This window comes from Gopherus flavomarginatus, chromosome 1, assembly GCF_025201925.1.
Source record: "Gopherus flavomarginatus isolate rGopFla2 chromosome 1, rGopFla2.mat.asm, whole genome shotgun sequence".
Lineage (NCBI taxonomy): Eukaryota > Metazoa > Chordata > Testudines > Testudinidae > Gopherus > Gopherus flavomarginatus.
The window spans coordinates 72,178,867-72,196,610 of record NC_066617.1 but is presented as its reverse complement, the minus strand read 5'-3'; the positions used below and the strand labels follow the sequence as shown (position 1 = coordinate 72,196,610).

General features: G+C 41.4%; 1 protein-coding gene across 1 annotated transcript in view; it reads right to left on the bottom strand.

The window, feature by feature from the left end:
- The window catches only part of TRHDE (thyrotropin releasing hormone degrading enzyme), a 336,033-nt gene that overhangs the window by 57,918 nt on the left and 260,371 nt on the right, over positions 1 to 17,744 (bottom strand). The window contains exons 11-12 of the mRNA XM_050934690.1: positions 4,132 to 4,265; positions 3,965 to 4,020 (exon numbers count right to left, since the gene is read on the bottom strand). Of these exons, the coding sequence (XP_050790647.1) occupies positions 3,965 to 4,020; positions 4,132 to 4,265 (190 nt within the window). The remainder of the gene's footprint in view (positions 1 to 3,964; positions 4,021 to 4,131; positions 4,266 to 17,744) is intronic.

Sequence of the window (17,744 nt, the reverse complement as noted above, 5' to 3'; positions counted from 1 at the left end):
CAGCATTGTCTCATACAACCATGCCCCTATTACTACAGGCATAACCTGTATGTCAGTGGTTCTCAGATTTGCCACTCAGCCCCAGGCCCTGCCACCACCCCAGCCTTCCCCCCACCAAGTCTCACTCCTGCCCCCCAAACCCCACCCTCTCCACCTCTTCCCATCCTCTGCTCACTCCATCTCCCATCACTCCGATGCTCGATCTGCCCAACCCTCGCTCACTGTCACCAGGCCGGGGCAGGGGGTTGGGTGCAGGAGGGAGTGCAGGCTCTGGGAGAGAGTTTGGGTGTGGGAAGGGGTGCAGGCTCTGGGAAGGTGTTTGGGTGCGGGAAGGGGTGAGGTTGCAGGCTCCAGCCAGGCAGCACTTACCTTGGTTGGCTCCCGAAAGCAACTGGCACATCTTTCTGGCAGCAGCTCCTAGGCAGGGGAGCCAGGAGGTCTCCGCGCACTGCTTCTACCCAAAAGCACTTCCCTCACAGTTCCTACTGGCTGCAGTTCCCAGCCAATGGGAGCTGCGGAGCCAGCGCTCAGAGAGGGGGCAGCACGTAGACACTCCCTGCCCCCCGCCTTACTCCCAGGGGCTGCAAAGACGTGCCTTCTGCTTCCGGGAGCAGCACAGAGCCAGGGTAGGTGAGGCAGGGAGCCTGCCTAAGTCCAGCTGTGCAGCCGGACTGGGATCAAAGAGCCAAAAAATAAAATATGAGCAATGTATCTAGAGAAACAATATGACTACATTAAACACAGGCATAGGACAAGTGCAGAGTCCTGCATTTAGGATGGAAGAATCCCATGCACTGCTACAGGCTGGGGATCGACTGGCTAAACGGCAGTTCTGCAAAAAAGGACCTGGGACTTACAGTGGAAGAAAAGCTGGATATGAGTTAACAGTATGCTCTTGTTGCCAAGAAGGCTAATGGCATATTGGGCTGCATTAGCAGAAATATTGCCAGCAGATCGAGGGAAGAGATTATTATCCTCTATTTGGCACTGATGAGGCCACACCTGAAGTACTGTATCCAGTTTTGGGCCCCCCACTACAGAAAGGATGTGGACAAATTGGAGTGAGTCCAGAAGAGGGCAATGAAAATGATTAGGGGGCTGGGGCACATGACTTATGAGGACAGGCTGAGGGAACTGGGCTTATTTAGTCTGCAGAAGGATGAGGGGGGATTTGATAGCAGCCTTCAACTACCAGAAGGTGGGTTCCAAAGAGGATGGAGCTAGGCTGTTCTCAGTGGTGACAGATGACTGAACAAGGAGCAACGGTCATAAGTTGCAGTGGGGGAGATTTAGTTTGGATATTAGGAAATACTATTTCACTAGGAGGGTGGTGAAGAATGGGTTACCTAGGGAAGTGGTGGAATCTCCATCCTTAAAGGTTTTTAAGGCCTGGCTTGACAAAACCCTGTCTAGGATGATTTAGTTGGGGTTGGTCCTGCTTTGAGCAGGGGTTGGACTAGATGACCTCCTGAGGTCTCTTCCAACCTTAATCTTCTATGATTCTATGATAAGGGTGCTTCATTGTTTGTCTAAGGAAGAATGATATTCTGACCATGAACTGAAAAGGAGAGAATAAGGAGCATGTTTTACACTTATCTGAAGAAATACAGCAAGTTTATCTATCCCCAGTAATTTAGCTTATTATTCTTTGAACGCTGGCTGTAAAACTGCTGTATGTAAATATGTAAACCTTTCCCATAACCCAATTTGCCATATCTGGATTCTCTTGCAATGCAACCTATTCATAGTGATATATACTACTCTGCCCTGTAGAAATAAAGAAAAACAAAAAACAAAATAGAGATCTACCTATGGATCTCCATCACAGGAACATTTCACTCTAGGCAAGTAATACATATGTATACATTCTTCCGCTATGCAAAAGTGCCAACAACAGCAGAATACCTCTGTGATTATCCCTAACAATACTGACTTACATTTTTACTGTGCATTCCATGGGAAAGATCCCAAAGTGCTTTAAAAATCACTGAAGTTTTGTCATCTCCTTAGGGTAATGTAGTAATACTCAGCAATACTACAGAACAATTCGGGAAGGTAAGTGAGCCATGCCTTATTCATCTGAACCTGGAGGAATATTTAGGTAAGCAAAACATAATAACCCAAATATGAACTTGGCCAGGACACCTGGGTTAAAGACCTTAGTCCTTAGTCTTAGTCTGTAAAAAGCACTATGGAACCTTTATTGACTCCAGGCAGTCAGGACTTTGGCTTTATATCTCATCTAAAAATGGGCACTTTCAACAAAACAGTACTCAGGGCTGTTAGCTCACTATTGATTCAGAGGGAAGATGGCCACCTACTGAATTACCAATACAACTTCTTGCAGTGCATGGATTTTCACTGAGGTGCTGGCCAGATCTGACATTGTTTAGTTTATGGAAATTGAAGAGATCACAGACTAATATTGTATGGCTGCAGGCAACTCAAGCTTTATTAGCAGTGAAAAGAAACTTTGAAGTGTCACACTATAGTTAAATTAGGACAGAATGTTGTTTAACTGTATATGCACTAGTACTTTAAATAGTCAAGGTTGCTCACAGCACTATACAGCATTCTAGTGGCAATGTAGAACACTAAGGATGGAATGCTGGCCCCAGTGAAGTCAATGGGGCTTGGATTTCACTCAGAGTGATGAACTGTAATTAGCTCTGCACACATTCATGTGGGAAGGTGCATGCTAAAAGGGGCTAAAAGGAAAGGAAGAGCACTCCCACTCCTCTCCCAGGCTGGGGAAAGCAGTTTTTCTCCAAAACTTCTTTTCCTACTTAGCTGGTACAGTAGTTGGTTGTTTCAATCTACTATATCCAGTGGGTGCAAGGATTACCTTTCCCTGCAACCCAGTACGCCTCTGCAAGGAATAATCCTAGTTCCACCCCTTGTCCAGGCTAGTACTGGCAGTGGTACCAACGTCCCAAAAGTAGGTGGAGAGGAGTATGTAGGAGGGGAAATTGCCATTCTTTCAAAAGATATAGCTGGGGCAAACCTGGCCTGCATTCCTCAGTGTATTCATGGCTGAGTCTAGTAATACACCTCTGGGAGTCCCAGCTGATTCAAAGCACCTCTGTGCTGCGGTCTGTTGCAACCAGCAGGTTAAAGCCAAACTCTGGCCATAAATATGTCAGCAAACAGAACAACCAATAGTCTTAGATATAGTTTTTATATAAACTTTGACCTAAAGGTGTTTGGCTGAGAGCAGGAGTGTTCCCAAGGATATCAAGTATCTTAAAGTCTGACGAGCTCCAGTTCTTATACTTCTCTTTACTCTTTGACTACAGATGTAGTCTTGAATTTAAAAGAGATGAGATTCCATTCCCTTATGTTGTAAACAAATCATTATTGAATCAGCATCGTATTATTTAATCTAATTATGTAACTATGCAAATAGTAAAGCACTAAAATACTATTTAAAGTTTGGAACTTTTAAACAGAACCACAAACCTTCCATGTGGCATAATCATCATCACACAGAAAAATCCTTCTATGATGGATTACCAAAAAATATACTGGAAAATATAACAGTAATATATCAGAGAGAAAAAATCCTGAAGCTTGAAGATGTTTTCCATTACAAATTAAATACACCTCTAGGGTTATTTTAAAAAAAAACCAACAATATCAAACCTAGTTCATTAGTGAAATAGGGAAGAGATTATTAATCTCCAAAGTGTTATATTGAACTTGCTGCAAAATTGAACACGACTCTGAAGACTTGGAAATACCCTACGGCAATTATTGATCAAGAGTGAGGAGAGTGCTACAGACAGTGCTTATGCGCCATACTGGAGGTGGGGGGGTGGAAGTGAGGAGAAAAGAAAGGAAAGGTGGCAGGAATTAAAGTGTGTTAAAAATTTTAACTTCAAAACACGCACATCCTCTGGGAAACTAAATGCAGGAATTGTTACAGGACTTTATATTAAGTTAGATTATCTACGGGAAAATATACCTGGCTAGATTGAATGCATCATCGATCAAACCTGCTCGATTACTGATAGAGATAACCTGTGAGGAGAAAACCAGAAAAATGGAACCATTTAGGATGATAAAAGCAGTGCCATGGTTTGTACAGCTCACACATCAAAGCAGATCCTAAACACGAAACTAGGAGCTTACCTCATGGTTCCTCATTAGTTGGTCAGTTAACAACCTCCAATTCCTTACATCATAGTTAACCCGAAAATAGCCAGTTTGATTGATGTTCCCCAGCAACCAGCTTGTCTCGTCTAAAGCAGCAATTCTGTGATATTCTGGAACCAAAGAATAATGTAAGGAAAAGATTATATTTTTTTAATTTGAAAAGGATTTAACATTGTAAAAGAACATGTTTTATTTATTTTTCCTTAAACGGAATACTTGTGGGAGTAAAATAATTATTTCAATTTACATAATCTTCATAAAAAGCAACAAAGAGTCCTGTGGCACCTTATAGACTAACAGATGTATTGGAGCATAAGCTTTTATGGGTGAATACCCACTTCGTCAGACGCACGTATTCACCCACGAAAGCTTATGCTCCAATATGTCTGTTAGTCTATAAGGCGCCACAGGCCTCTTTGTTGCTTTTTACAGATCCAGACTAACATGGCCATCCCTCTGATACTTGACATAAACTTCATAAATCACTAGTAAAATATTTAAAAGAATACATGTACACTAATGACACAGTTAATTTTGTGGGATAATTATAATTTTCATCATGCGTTCTACCTCAAGTAATATAAAGAAGCAACCCAGTTTGGACCCTGATCTTCCAACTCAACCTGCACCTATGAGGATGCAGTTACAGAATCAGGACCTTGGAGAGGCATTTTTTTCAAGATATCCTTAATTAAATGCCGGGGAAATCAATTGCTACTTCAAGACTTGGGGCCTGATTCCAATCTCCCTACCTAAGTTTTACACCAGCGTAACTTTGTTGATTTAAAGGGAGTTATTTCTGGTTTACACTAGTGAAAGTGAGATCAGAATCAAGCCTTTGGTTTATAGCTAATTCCTAAATAGTTTTGTGCATAAGCAATGGGAGCAGGTCCTTTAGTCTCAGGTTTCTAACTGAAAGTGTTTCCAGCAGTTTTGTTTGTAGCCACTAGTCACTGAAAAGATCTTTTCATTTTAACCAGTTAATCTTACACTCTGTGTGTTTTTATTTTCATTCCTTTTTAAACTTTCAGCAACAATTTAGGTCTAATCCCATGAACACTTCTGCAAGTATTTAACATTGTTTTCAAGGTAACTACTCATGTGCTTGAAGCATTCACATAAACATCTGCAGGACAAACACATTCCATATTCTAAACTTCTTTAACTTCAGTAAGATTGCAAGGAATGCAGGATCAAGCCCCAAGTGTCTCACAAAGAATGCCTTAATTTAGTAAATTATTTTGATTCAACTAATTATTTTCTTTAAACTAGGATTTGCTCGAAAATCAAAAGGTGTTTTTTTTTAAATTATTGCCACACAAAGCACTGTAAGGTAATTTAGCTTGTATGCTCTTGATCAAAGTTACAGCCTAATATTTGTTTTTCTTGTCATCTTTTTTAAAAAGAAAACTACATGCAAACTTCTCTTGGACACAGTTCCAATGGGAACCTGATCAGTGTAGCTGAACTATATAAAACTAATGAAATAATGAATTGAAATGCAAATAAATATGGTTTGATAATTCACATATACCATCTAATGCTAGATACATTGACATACTAGACTACCTGGTTTTCACGTATAGCATTTTTTGTAAAAAGTAATTAGTGAGAAAGTAAAAAGAGATTAAAACAATGGGTGTAGGGTACATGTGACACCTCCATCTTAACTATAATTCCAGTAGCACATGATAAGATATATGGCAATAATCAAAATTTTAAGGTGCAGCAATACAGACCACAAAAACCCTGATTCTACAAACACAGAGCACATATGCAACTTTATGTATACTTGCAGTTCTGTTATACATATGAGTTCAGTTAAATGTCTGCAGGACCAAAGCCTCCATAAATTACTTCAACACAGTTCTGTCACTGATAAAGTATTTCTAATATTGACATTTTTTAAAAACACTTTTTTTGGAAGTTGCAAAAACTTATCCAATTCCCTACTTGTTATTTCTCTCCTAAGGCTTATCTAAACTTGCACTAGTTTAAACAAACTAGTTTAATTAAAGCAGTTTATATAAACTGGTGAAAACTCCTATGAGGGCACAAGTATATTGGTATAAAACTGTTTACATCATTTTGGCTTGTCCTGCGAATTTATGAGGGCAACCACGCCACTATAAGCTAGGTTTAAATTGATTAAAGAGTTTCAACGCCCAAAGTTTCACCAGGTTAGCAAGACTGGCTTAAAAAATCACACTTTTATTTAAACCAATTCAATTTTATGTGTAAACAGACTAACTCCTTAATTATACAGTAATATAGCGAGGAACAAATGTGACAGCTTTGGACAGGACTAAAGGACACATTAATTCCTTACTCTTGTATGTTTCAGTTACTCATTGACCATACCTATCCTTATTAACACAACCATGGCTGGCACAGAAAAGTATGCAGAGGGACTCTGTACCCAGTCAAGACACATGAAGATACCTGGCATAACAGGAAACTGATTGAAATAAGATCTCCACGCTTAAGATATGATCTTAAAATTATGTTCTTCTCTCTGCAGAGAAGCTACCAGGATTACTGCAAGGAGGAGAGGTTATGGGTATAATTCAGGGTTACAGATGCTGGTGTTCTCTCCCACATGTCAACTGATGGTGCAGAACAGTGGTGGGAGGGCTGTTTGTCTGCAATGGACCCACTCATTGCGAGTTATAGCTTTGTTTTGTACTTCAGAGGTGACATAAGCCAGTATTGAGCTCATCATGCTTTTTAGTAAATGAAAATTCAATATGGTTATTTTTACTGGTTATATTTGTTTCTGTGTATGAGTTTTCTATTAGTAATTGTGCTTTAATTGCTGCAATATTTGAATATAATGACTCGTAAATGGTTAATTCATACCATTAAATTAAATCTAAAACACCTTCCAAATTGGCAAATGATCCAAAATTAGTTATGAACCAATCTTGTCCAATAACCTGCTATAACTAAGTGCAGACTATCTGGGTAAGGTAGGTTCTGATAAAATAAAGGGAACAAATATATACACTCCCTTCTAATAAAAGGAGTTTCACTTGTAGCTTTTTGTCACAAACTATGTAAGCTATTTATGTCCCATGACCTGATACAAAAAGATATCTGGCAGTCCAAGTTGACTACTTCATAATATCCTCCTCCATAAAAATCAGTTGTAGGATGTGTCATACAGAGATTGCTCTGATACAAAACAGCAGTATTTTTTCAAAAACTGAAAATATTATCCCTGCTTTCAGTCAGTTTTAATTACAATCATAACTTTTTTTTTTCATAAGGCCATTCATATGTGACCTTTTCAAGCAAAAGGGGACAGGAATCTTTCCATGCCATCTCAGCTCAAACAAGCAAGTGGTTATTGTAAAGGGTTGTCTGATGCATGTACTTCACATAATTCCATATAATTTACTGGAATCTGATGTCTGAGCCTGTGTATATTCTCATGAATTTCTATACACAAAGTTTTCCTTTTCCCTCATTATCTGGTGGCTATGTGCAACTGAAAACCACTATACACATAGGCAATATCCCCACTTGTCAAAAATATATTTATTAGACTATCACAGTAGCAACACTACAGTCCAGGAGAAGGTGGCATCCCTTTCTAAACACTATATTCAATCATTCATAAATTTCTCAAAAGATATTCTTTCTGGGCAGAAATAGCTCATTACTGATTGCAAAGATTGATTTTTAAGTTCAGACTAAACTATATAGTTATTTTTGAGTTTTAGGGAAATAAAAAAATGCATCCTACTTTTTTTCCTTTACGAATATTGTTCAGTAGGTATTTTCACTCTGATTGGTCAAAAAATATTTTTGCTTTGAAACTATAAATTTGGCACATACATACTGGAGTCTTATGAAGAATTGGTTAGCTCAGGCAGAGTGAAGAGGTCTTAAAGTTGGGGTTAATTACATTTGCATTCACAGTATACTACTCTTGCAGTGGAAAGAGTCCTTAAAGTGGCCTTAGTGATAGGCCTAGGGGAGACAAGGCAGATTGTTGTTTTCACACGAGTTAACATATTAAGTTAAAGACTGTGGGAAAGTGAAGGGTTAACCTTTACCTGCTAAACTCTTGTTAAAACCTCAGGTCACCTTGTCTTCATTAGATGAGATCTTGCAGGCCTGATCACTTGAGGTTCTGACCTCTTACTCTCAAGGTTCTGAGTGGCCTCAACTCCCATTGAGATCAGTAGTTACAGATTTTGGGCACCTTGCAGGGGGAACTCAGCATCTTGCAAGATCACATCCATGCATCGAGCATCCATCTGGAAGGAAGTGCATTGATGCTGACAAACATATGGGCCCTGTCTACAAGCCGTTTTTATAATGATTTAACTATTTTGGTTAGAAGTGTCATTTTTCTAAATAAATGGTTAAATTAGCATGGAATAAAGCAGTTTTATGCTAGTATTGCTTATTCCCATTCCCCACATGAATAGCAATACCAGTATAAGGCACATTTATACCACTTAGCGATGGTTGACAAGTTTCAGACACTTTTTTCCATTAAAAAAAAATGTTTTGGCAATATGAAGATGTTTTGCAGGAACATCTCAGTTTCAACAAAATTTTTCTAAATTTTTGGTGGGAAAATTTCAAACCAAAACAAGTTAAATGAAATATTTTATTTACATATGATTTGACTATTATTTTGATTGGATTTGCCATTCTGTTTCAATTCAGTGTGGTAAAAAGTTGTTTCTGCACCATGTATTTTCATCGGATGAGTGTATTCATTAACACTCTCAGGGTGTGGGACTGATCCATTTTATCCACATGTGGCATCATACAGTAAGAGCAGCAACTCTGTTAGAGTCCTGGCTCAGTTGTTGGGATAGAGGGAGAGCTGTGATTGTGATTGAACGTACATCTTTGGTGAAAGGAAGCAGGGATTTCCAGGTACTGTGACTCCCTGACCCCCACAGTTGCTGGGTACTGCAGTGAAGCAGGACATATTCATTGATTTTGCCTCACTAATCCTGCCTCTCTCTCCCTGTTCGGACAGATGAAAAGAAAGTGGAAGTAATTCAGGTTAGACTCAGCAGCTCTCAATGCTGCTCCACTAGAGGCAATACTGCACCATCCCTCACACGGCTTCCAATCTGAGAGCTCTGTTAGTGGCACCAGCAGACCCACGGGCGGCATGTATAAGAGGCCTGAGGAAACTAAGCCTCCCCAAAATAGGCTAGCCATGCAGAAAGGTTAATGCCATGGATGCGGCACAGGTAATCTCCCTTGGGGGTGCGCCGTCCCGCTATCTTTGAAATGCTGGAAGTGAAGTTATCTAGAAGTGTGGGGCACCACAGGGGCCTGGACCGTGGCCCTACCCGTGCTCCCCCTCGAGGCCCCGCCCTTGCTCCACCTCTTCCCCCTAGATGCCCCCTGCCTGCCACTCACTCCTTTCCGCAGCGGAGAGGAATGTGTGGCCGGGCAGACCTTGGGGGAAGAGGTGGAGTGGGGGGTAGGGTCTTGGGGGTGAGGCCACAGGCCAGGCACCAGTGCCCCCCCTGCACTTTCTAGGGAGCTCCTGGCGCTCACGTGTAAGCCTCACCAAACAGAAGACTCACACAACACCTATGAGCAGACCCTGGCACGAGGCTGCACAGAAGCAGCACTCTTCTATGTAGCAGTTTAGGGTGGGAAAAGAAAGACCAGCTCTTGAGATGTGATTTGCTCAGTGGTGAAACGGTTGTGGAAGCTCAGCATCATGAACCCAAGGAAGTGAAGGGAGGGAACCAGATTGCCATGGGGAGTCAGCAGCCTAATATCATAATATCATAATGCCACTATGCAGACAGCTCCTCCAGAGAGGAATATTGCCCTGGGGCACAATCAAAAACTCAGGGGGCAGGAAGTGGTAATGATTAAGAAGAGGTGGAATTTAGCATAGCTTCAGTTAGTTTTGTATCTCCTCCTGAATGGCCTGAGGTTGATTCTGCTTTAGAGGCTGACCCCAGCAGGCTATTGCCCAAGCACCAGCAGCTACAGCTCCCTCTAAAATCTTGCTCCATTATTTCCTCTCTAAAAAGGATGTGGTTGTTAGTCATGGCTCCCATGTGTGGGAAAGATCACTGCCCCCATATGGACATAGTTTTGGTGGGAATACTGGGAAGAAAGTGTTTCCACAATACATTTGTCTCAGCAACCACTATCAATAATTGAACAGTCCCAGTCTTTTAAATCTCTCCTCATATGGAAGCTGTTCCATGCTCTTAATCATTTTTGTTGCCCTGGTCAGTACCATTTCCATTTTTAATATATCTTTTTTTAAGATGGAGAGACTAGAACTGCATGCAGTATTCAAAGTGCGGGCGTATCATGGCTTTACATAGTGGCATTACGATATTTTCTGTTTTATCATCCAAACCTTTTCTAATAGTTCCTACCATTCCATTAGATTTTTTGACTGTTGCTGCATATTAAGCGGATGTTTTCAGAGAACTATTCATGATGACTCCAAGATCTCTTTCTTGAGTGGTAGCAGCTAATTTAAACCCCATCGTTTTGTATGTATCACTGGGATTATGTTTTCCAACATGCATTACTTTGTATTTATCAACACTGAATTTCATCTGCCATTTTGCTGTTCAGTCTCCTAGTTTTGTGAGATCCCTATTTAATTATTCACAGTGTGCTTTGTACTTAACTATCCTGAGTAATTTTATATCATCCGCAAAATTTTCAAACTCACTGTTTACCCCTTTTTCAAGATCATTTATGAATATTTTAAACAGCACTCATCCCAGTACAGATCCCTGGTGGACAGAGTTATTTACCTTTTTCTATTCTCAAAACTGACCATTTATTCCTACCCTTTGTTTCCTATCTTTAATCAGTTACAGATCCATGGTAGGACCTTCCCTCCATGACAGCTTACTTTGCTTAAGAGCATTTGGTGGGAGACTTTGTCAAAGTCCAAGTACACTATATCCATCCACTGGATCACTCTTGTCCACATGTTTGTTGAACCCCTCAAAAGAATTCGAGTAGATTGGTGAGGCATGACTTCTTTTTACAAAAGCCGTGTTGACTCTTCCCCAACAAATCATGTTAATCTATGTGTCTGATAATTCTGTTCTTCACTATATAGTTTCAACCAATTTGTCTGGTACTGAGGTTAGGATTACCAGCCTGTAATTGCCACGATCACCTCTGGAAACTTTCTTTAAAAATTGCAACACATCTGCTGTCCTCCAGTCATCTGGCACAAAAGCTGATTTATGTGATAGATTATGTTCCACAGTTAGTAGTTCTGCAATTTCATATTTGAGTTCCTTCAGAACTCTTGGTGAATATCATCTGATCCTGATGACTTACTATTGTTTAATTTATCAATTTGTTCCAAAACATCCTCTACTGATACCTTAATCTGTGACATTTCCTCTGATCTGTCACCTAAAAAATAATGGTTCAGGTATGGGAATCTCCCTCATATCGTGCACAGTGAAGACCAATGCAAAGAATTCATTTAACTTCTTCACAATGGCCTAGTCTTAAGTGCTCCTTTAGCATCTTGATCGTCCAGTGGCTCTACTGATTGTTTGGCAGGCTTCCTGCCTCTGATGTACTTAAAAAAAAAATTCCTATTAGTTTTGAATCTTTGGCTAGTTTTGAGTCTTTGGCTAGTTGCTCTTCACATTCTTTTTTGGCCTGTCTAATTTTACTCTTACACTTGTCCTGCCAGAGATTATGCTCCTTTCTAGTTTTTTCAGTAAGATTTGACTTCCAATTTTTAAAGTCTGCCTTTTTGCCTTCTTTTAATTTATTATTTAGACATGGTGGCCTGTTTTTGGTCCTTCTACTATCCTTATTTATTTTGGGATATACATTTGATTTGAGCAGCTATTGTGGTGTTTTTAAAAAGTTTCCATGAAACTTGCAGGCATTTCACTCTTGTGAAAGTTCCCTTTAACTTCCATTGAACTAGATTCTTCATTTTTTGTGTAGTTTGCCTTTCTGAAATTAAATATTACTGCGGTGGACCTCTTAGATGTTCCCTCCCCCACCCCCAGGATGTTAAATTTTATTATATTATAATCGCTATTACCAAGCAGTTCAACTATTCAGCTCTTGGACCAGATCGCTTGTGCCACTTAGGACTACATCAAGAATTGCCTCTTCCCTTGTGGGTTCCAGGACTAGTTGCTCCAAGAAGCAGTCATTAACGGTGTCTATAACCTTTATTTTGGCAACCTATTCTAAGGTGACATGTATCCAGTCAACATGGGGAAATCCCCATTATTGAGATTTCTTTTTTTTTTATAGCCTCTAATCTCCCTGAGCATTTCACAGTCACCATCCTGGTCAATTGATCAGTAATAATTCCTACTGCTATACTCTAATTATTCAAGAATGGAATTTCTATCCATAGAGATTCTATGGTACAGTCTGATTCATTTAAGATTTTTACTAGATATGGCTCTATGATTTCTTTCACATACAGTGCCACTCCCATCAGCACAACCTATTCTGTCATTCCTATACATTTCATACCCGGTTATACAGTGTCTCATTGATTGTCATCATTCTACCAAGTTTCTGAGATGTCTACTATTTCACTATCCTCATTTAATACCAGGCACTCAGGTTCACCCATCTTATTATTTAGACATCTAGCATTTGTATACAAACACTTATAAAATTTGTCACTTTTTATTTGTCTGCCTTTATGTGATGTTATTGAATGGGATTCACTTTCATTTGACTTTTTCTCTTCAGTTCCCATCTGTGCTTTATCGACATCTATCCTCTCCTTTTTACTAAGATATAGAGAATGTGCATTAATAGATCCTCTCCATCGATGTATCTGTCGGAACTGTGTGCTCTTTCACAGCTGTCAGCTATTCCCCAAGCCTTTAGTTTAAAAATTCCTCTATGACCTCTTTAAGATGGGGTGATCAGAACTGCAAATCTGGTTCCAGTGATCTGGTTCTATTTTGGTTTAACAGGAGCCCATCCTTCCTATATAGGGTCCTCCTTTCCCAAAAGGTTCCTAATAAGCCAGAAGCACACCTTTTTATAGCATCATCTCATCCATGCACTGAGACCCTGCAGCTCTGTCTGTCTATCTGGCCCTGTGCATGGAACTGGAAGTATTTCAGAAAACGCTATCAGCTGGATTTTAATCTCTTCCCTGGCAGCCTAAATTTGGCCTCTAGGAGCTCTTTCTTATCTTTTCCTATATTATTGGTACCTACATGTACTAGTAACAGTACTGGCAATATGCGCCCTTAGTGAACAGGATGCTGCGCTTTCCATGAGTGGGTTTGAAGAACAGGTTACATCTCAGAGAAGCTGCATGCTGCCACAGAAGACTCAGACCCCTCGTGCTCTCTATTGGATTTGTCACACTTGACAATGGATTAAATCAGAAAGTCCGTACATGATGGTGGCTTCCATCACATCCCTTGCCCCACTCACGGTCTCAGTCTTGTTGTGAGGGAATTTCTGAAGGTGATACTCAACTGCAGGCATTGTTATTAACAACCTGGAAGATCTGTGGCTACTTCAGCTGGTTCTAGTCAGCAAGGTGCACACTTAGAAAATACAGGCCTGAGTTATCTGCAGACCTAATTTAGTCTCTCTGCCCTGCAACGGAGACGGGCTACTAGGATGAGCCGAGGAATGGAAAACCTATCTTATGAAAGGAGACTCAAAGAGCTCGGCTTGTTTAACCTAACCAAAAGAAGGCTGAGGGGAGATATGAGTGCTCTCTATAAAGATATCAGAGGGATAAATACCAGGGAGGGAGAGGAATTATTTAAGCTCAGTACCAATGTGGACACAAGAACAAATGGATATAAACTGGCCATCAGGAAGTTTAGACTTGAAATTAGATGAAGGTTTCAAACCATCAGAGGAGTGAAGTTCTGGAACAGCCTTCCAAGGGAAGCAGTGGGGGCAAAAGACATGTCTTGCTTCATGATTAAGCTTGATAAATTTATGGAGGGGATGGTATGATGAGATAGCCTAATTTTGATAATTAATTGATCTTTGACTACTAGTGGTAAATATGCCCAATGGCTTGTGATTGGATGTTAGATGGGGTGGGATCTGAGTTACTACAGAGAATTCTTTTCTGGGTGTCTGGCTGGTGAGTCTTGCCCACATGCTCAGGGTTTAGCTGATCTCCATATTTGGGGTTGGGAAGGAATTTTCCTTCAAGGCAGATTGGCAGAGGCCCTGGGGGTTTTTCGCCTTCCTCTGCAGCGTGGGGCCTGGGTCACTTGCTGGAAGATTCTCTGCACCTTGAAGTCTTTAAGCGTGATTTGAGGACTTCAATGGCTCAGACATAAGTTAGGGGTTTGTTGCGGGAGTGGGTGGGTGAGATTCTGTGACCTGCGTTCTGCAGGAGGTCAGACTAGACGATCATAATGGTCCCTTCTGACTTAAAGTCTATGACTCTAACCAGATGGAGCTGGAGATGGTGGCCAGGAACTCCACCTTTTACAGGCTGAAGTACCTGTATGAGCAGAGAGCAGCAGTGCAAACATGGCACATCCATAGCTCCACACACATGCAGCCCAGCCTCTACTTGTCACATTCCCACTGGGTGCTCATGAAGAAACTAACTGACATCCAACAACACTGATGTGGCCACAAAGCTGGTCACCAACGATGATTTGGGGATCAGTCAAGTAATTCTCTCACTGCTTGCTGGAGATAAAATTAACGCACATAAAGAACTCCTTCCATTAACAGAGTGACAGTGCTGGAAAGTCATTAGTTGGAGTTATGCTGCCTGCTCTTTTGGAAAATTGTCGTCTCCAAGGCAGCAGGTAGAAGGAGTGCTACTTGGTGTCAATATATTTAGTTATCCATTTCAAAAGTATCCTGGCTTCCTTCATCTCAGGCAACAGCGAGGCAGACATACTCTGCTTGAAAAATCAACTCTGAGGCATTGTCATGGCACTCAAGATGTGGGCAGCAGCATCTTCACCATCAGAAGTCAACATTACAGCAAATACTAGAGCAGGAGACTCTATGAGTACACAGGGAGAGAGCAATACGCCCTTTTGTGACAGTGTGGAGGATTTTGTTCCAGTTGACACTGCCTCCGCCGCTCTTGGAGAGGAGTACACTGCTACTGTGATGCAGAGGGCAGTGGCAGGATATGCCAAGATATCAGACTAGTGCCCACTAACTCAGACCCTCTTCGTTATTGGCAGCTGAATGTGTGGACAGCATTTCATCTCTTAGCTGTGTGTCTCCCACTTTTCTTGCCCACCATCAAGCATGTGCTCAGAGCAGTTCTTTAGCACAGCAGTCGCTATAGTCTCCAAGAGGTACACATCTGTCTGCAGGGAACGGGAAGAGCTTTCATTCATTTACACGAATAGACGACAGTTTCCTCAAGAACATCCCTCATGGAACATGCCAGCAGCAGCCTGCTGAAAAACCCTGAAGCAATGGCAGGGAAGAAAGAGGAGGGCTGCTGAGGGGATTTTCATGTACTTGTCCCCTTATTGCTCTCCAGACTCAGCCTCTTCCTTTCTGAAATGTTGCAAGTGGAGGAATGTCCATCAGAGTCCACCTTGGAGTTCACAGAATGGATTCCTAACACCACCACATAGTCAGGCACCAGTCCCAGTACTTTTCTTGTGAACTGACTATAATTTGCTTTAATTATTGCACTGGAGAGCCTCAGACAGAGGGAGACAGACCAACCTGCAAGCTGTGGAATTACTGGCACAAGAGATAGACAACTGTATTAAGTGTAGGCAATCTATAGCACAGGTGCCAAAGGCGGCACGTGAGCTGATTTTCAGTGGCGCTCACACTGCCTGGGTCCTGGCCACTGGTCCGGGGGCTCTGCATTTTATTTAATTTTAAATGAAGCTTCTTAAACATTTTAAAAACCTTATTTACTTTACATACAACAATAGTTAGTTATATATTATAGACTTATAGAAAGAGACCTTCTAAGAACCTTATAATGTATTACCGGCACGCGAAACCTTAAATTAGAGTGAATGAATAAAGATTCGTCACACCACTTCTGAAAGGTTGCCAACCCCTGTCTTAGAGCATTGTGCTTATGGATAACTTGATGAATCTCTCTGGCCCTCTCTTCCTCTGTCTCATCTTTACTTTTGCCAGTTCAATGCTGTGGCAAAATTGGAAAGTTCATGGTTGCTGGCTTCAGGATGGGGCCCTGGGTGCACCCTCCAGCACCTTTGAGTGCCTCTTGTGGATGTGGCACCACAGGGTGTTAGTCTCAGAGTCTCTCTTGGCTACATGACAGTGGGGAGGGAGCTTTTTCACAGTGGTGGTAGAAAGCCCCATTTGGCTCCTGCCCTAGCAAGAAGGTACATCTATCACCTCTGTGCACCATCACCCCCACCTCCTCACCATAATCTCCTCTCTGAGTCCTAGGGGATTTTATTTTTTCATTTATTTTGGTTGGTGTGTCACTGACCCATCCTCCTCTCACCCTGTCCCTGACTGGTTGACACTGAGCTCTGTCCCACTGATAAGTGAATTCAGAATGGCCACTATTGGACTTGCTCTTATGAGTTGAAGAAGACTGCAGCCTGACTCCCAAGCCAGCTGTTAGATCTCTCAAGCCTCTTCCTCCAGTTCCAGAATTGCTTCTAGACAACTTCCAGTGACAGGACTACAAACAGGACTCCTCCTCTGCAATATGGAATCCCTCTGGGATCCCCCACAAATTAACAAGCCTGGAAACTGCCTCCTTCAGACTCAAAACACTTCCCGGAGCAACAAGCACATCATCCCTCTATCAGCTGCAGAAAACCTCCAAGGATTCCTCTAGCATCAATCCTTGTATTCTGCAAATACAATGGGTACAGCGAGTTACATGGTTAACATATCCAAAGTTGATGTCATCATTTTTATTGAGGTATCACCTAAGACCCTACTATGCTTGACATTGTAGAAACACGCAAGATGATATCATCCCTGCCCTGATGAGTATACAATCTAATTTGAAAGAAGACAACCAGTGAGTGAGAGGTAGGGGAACGACAAGCATAAAGACAGTAGATCATCATCACGTTGAATAGCTACGCACAGCACTTTATGGCTCTGAATCATTTGAAAGTTGTTTTAAAAGTATAGGCAACAGCCTTCCCTGATGACTGCTCACTATATCCATCATTATTTTGTTGATTTCTTATAGGCATCTCTGAGTAGATCTTAAGGAGAAGAGTGTAGTGGCTTTTCAGATTAGGTGAGAGAAGGCATTCAGTGAGTAAAGGCCAGCAAGGCAGAAATTGTGCAGCTGATCATGGAAGACGCTCATAAATGAGTTTTCCAGGCTGGCATAAGTGGCAGAGGGAAGGACGTGTGTGTGAAAGTGAGACTGTGAGATTGATAGTTATATTGGCCTGATCAGCTCCCACTGCAGTCAATGGGAATCTCACCATTGACTTCAGCGGGAGCTGGATCAAGCCCTGAAGGACAAGAGCAGATAAGACAAGGATAAGATAAGGATGAGGCAGAGTGTGAAGGGGCTTGAAGTATTGCAAAGTATTATCACTGTGGCCAACTTAATGCTGCTGTGGGAAAAACTAACATCTGTATTTCCTGTCTAAATTCTAGAAATGAAAATTACACTGGTCCCAGAC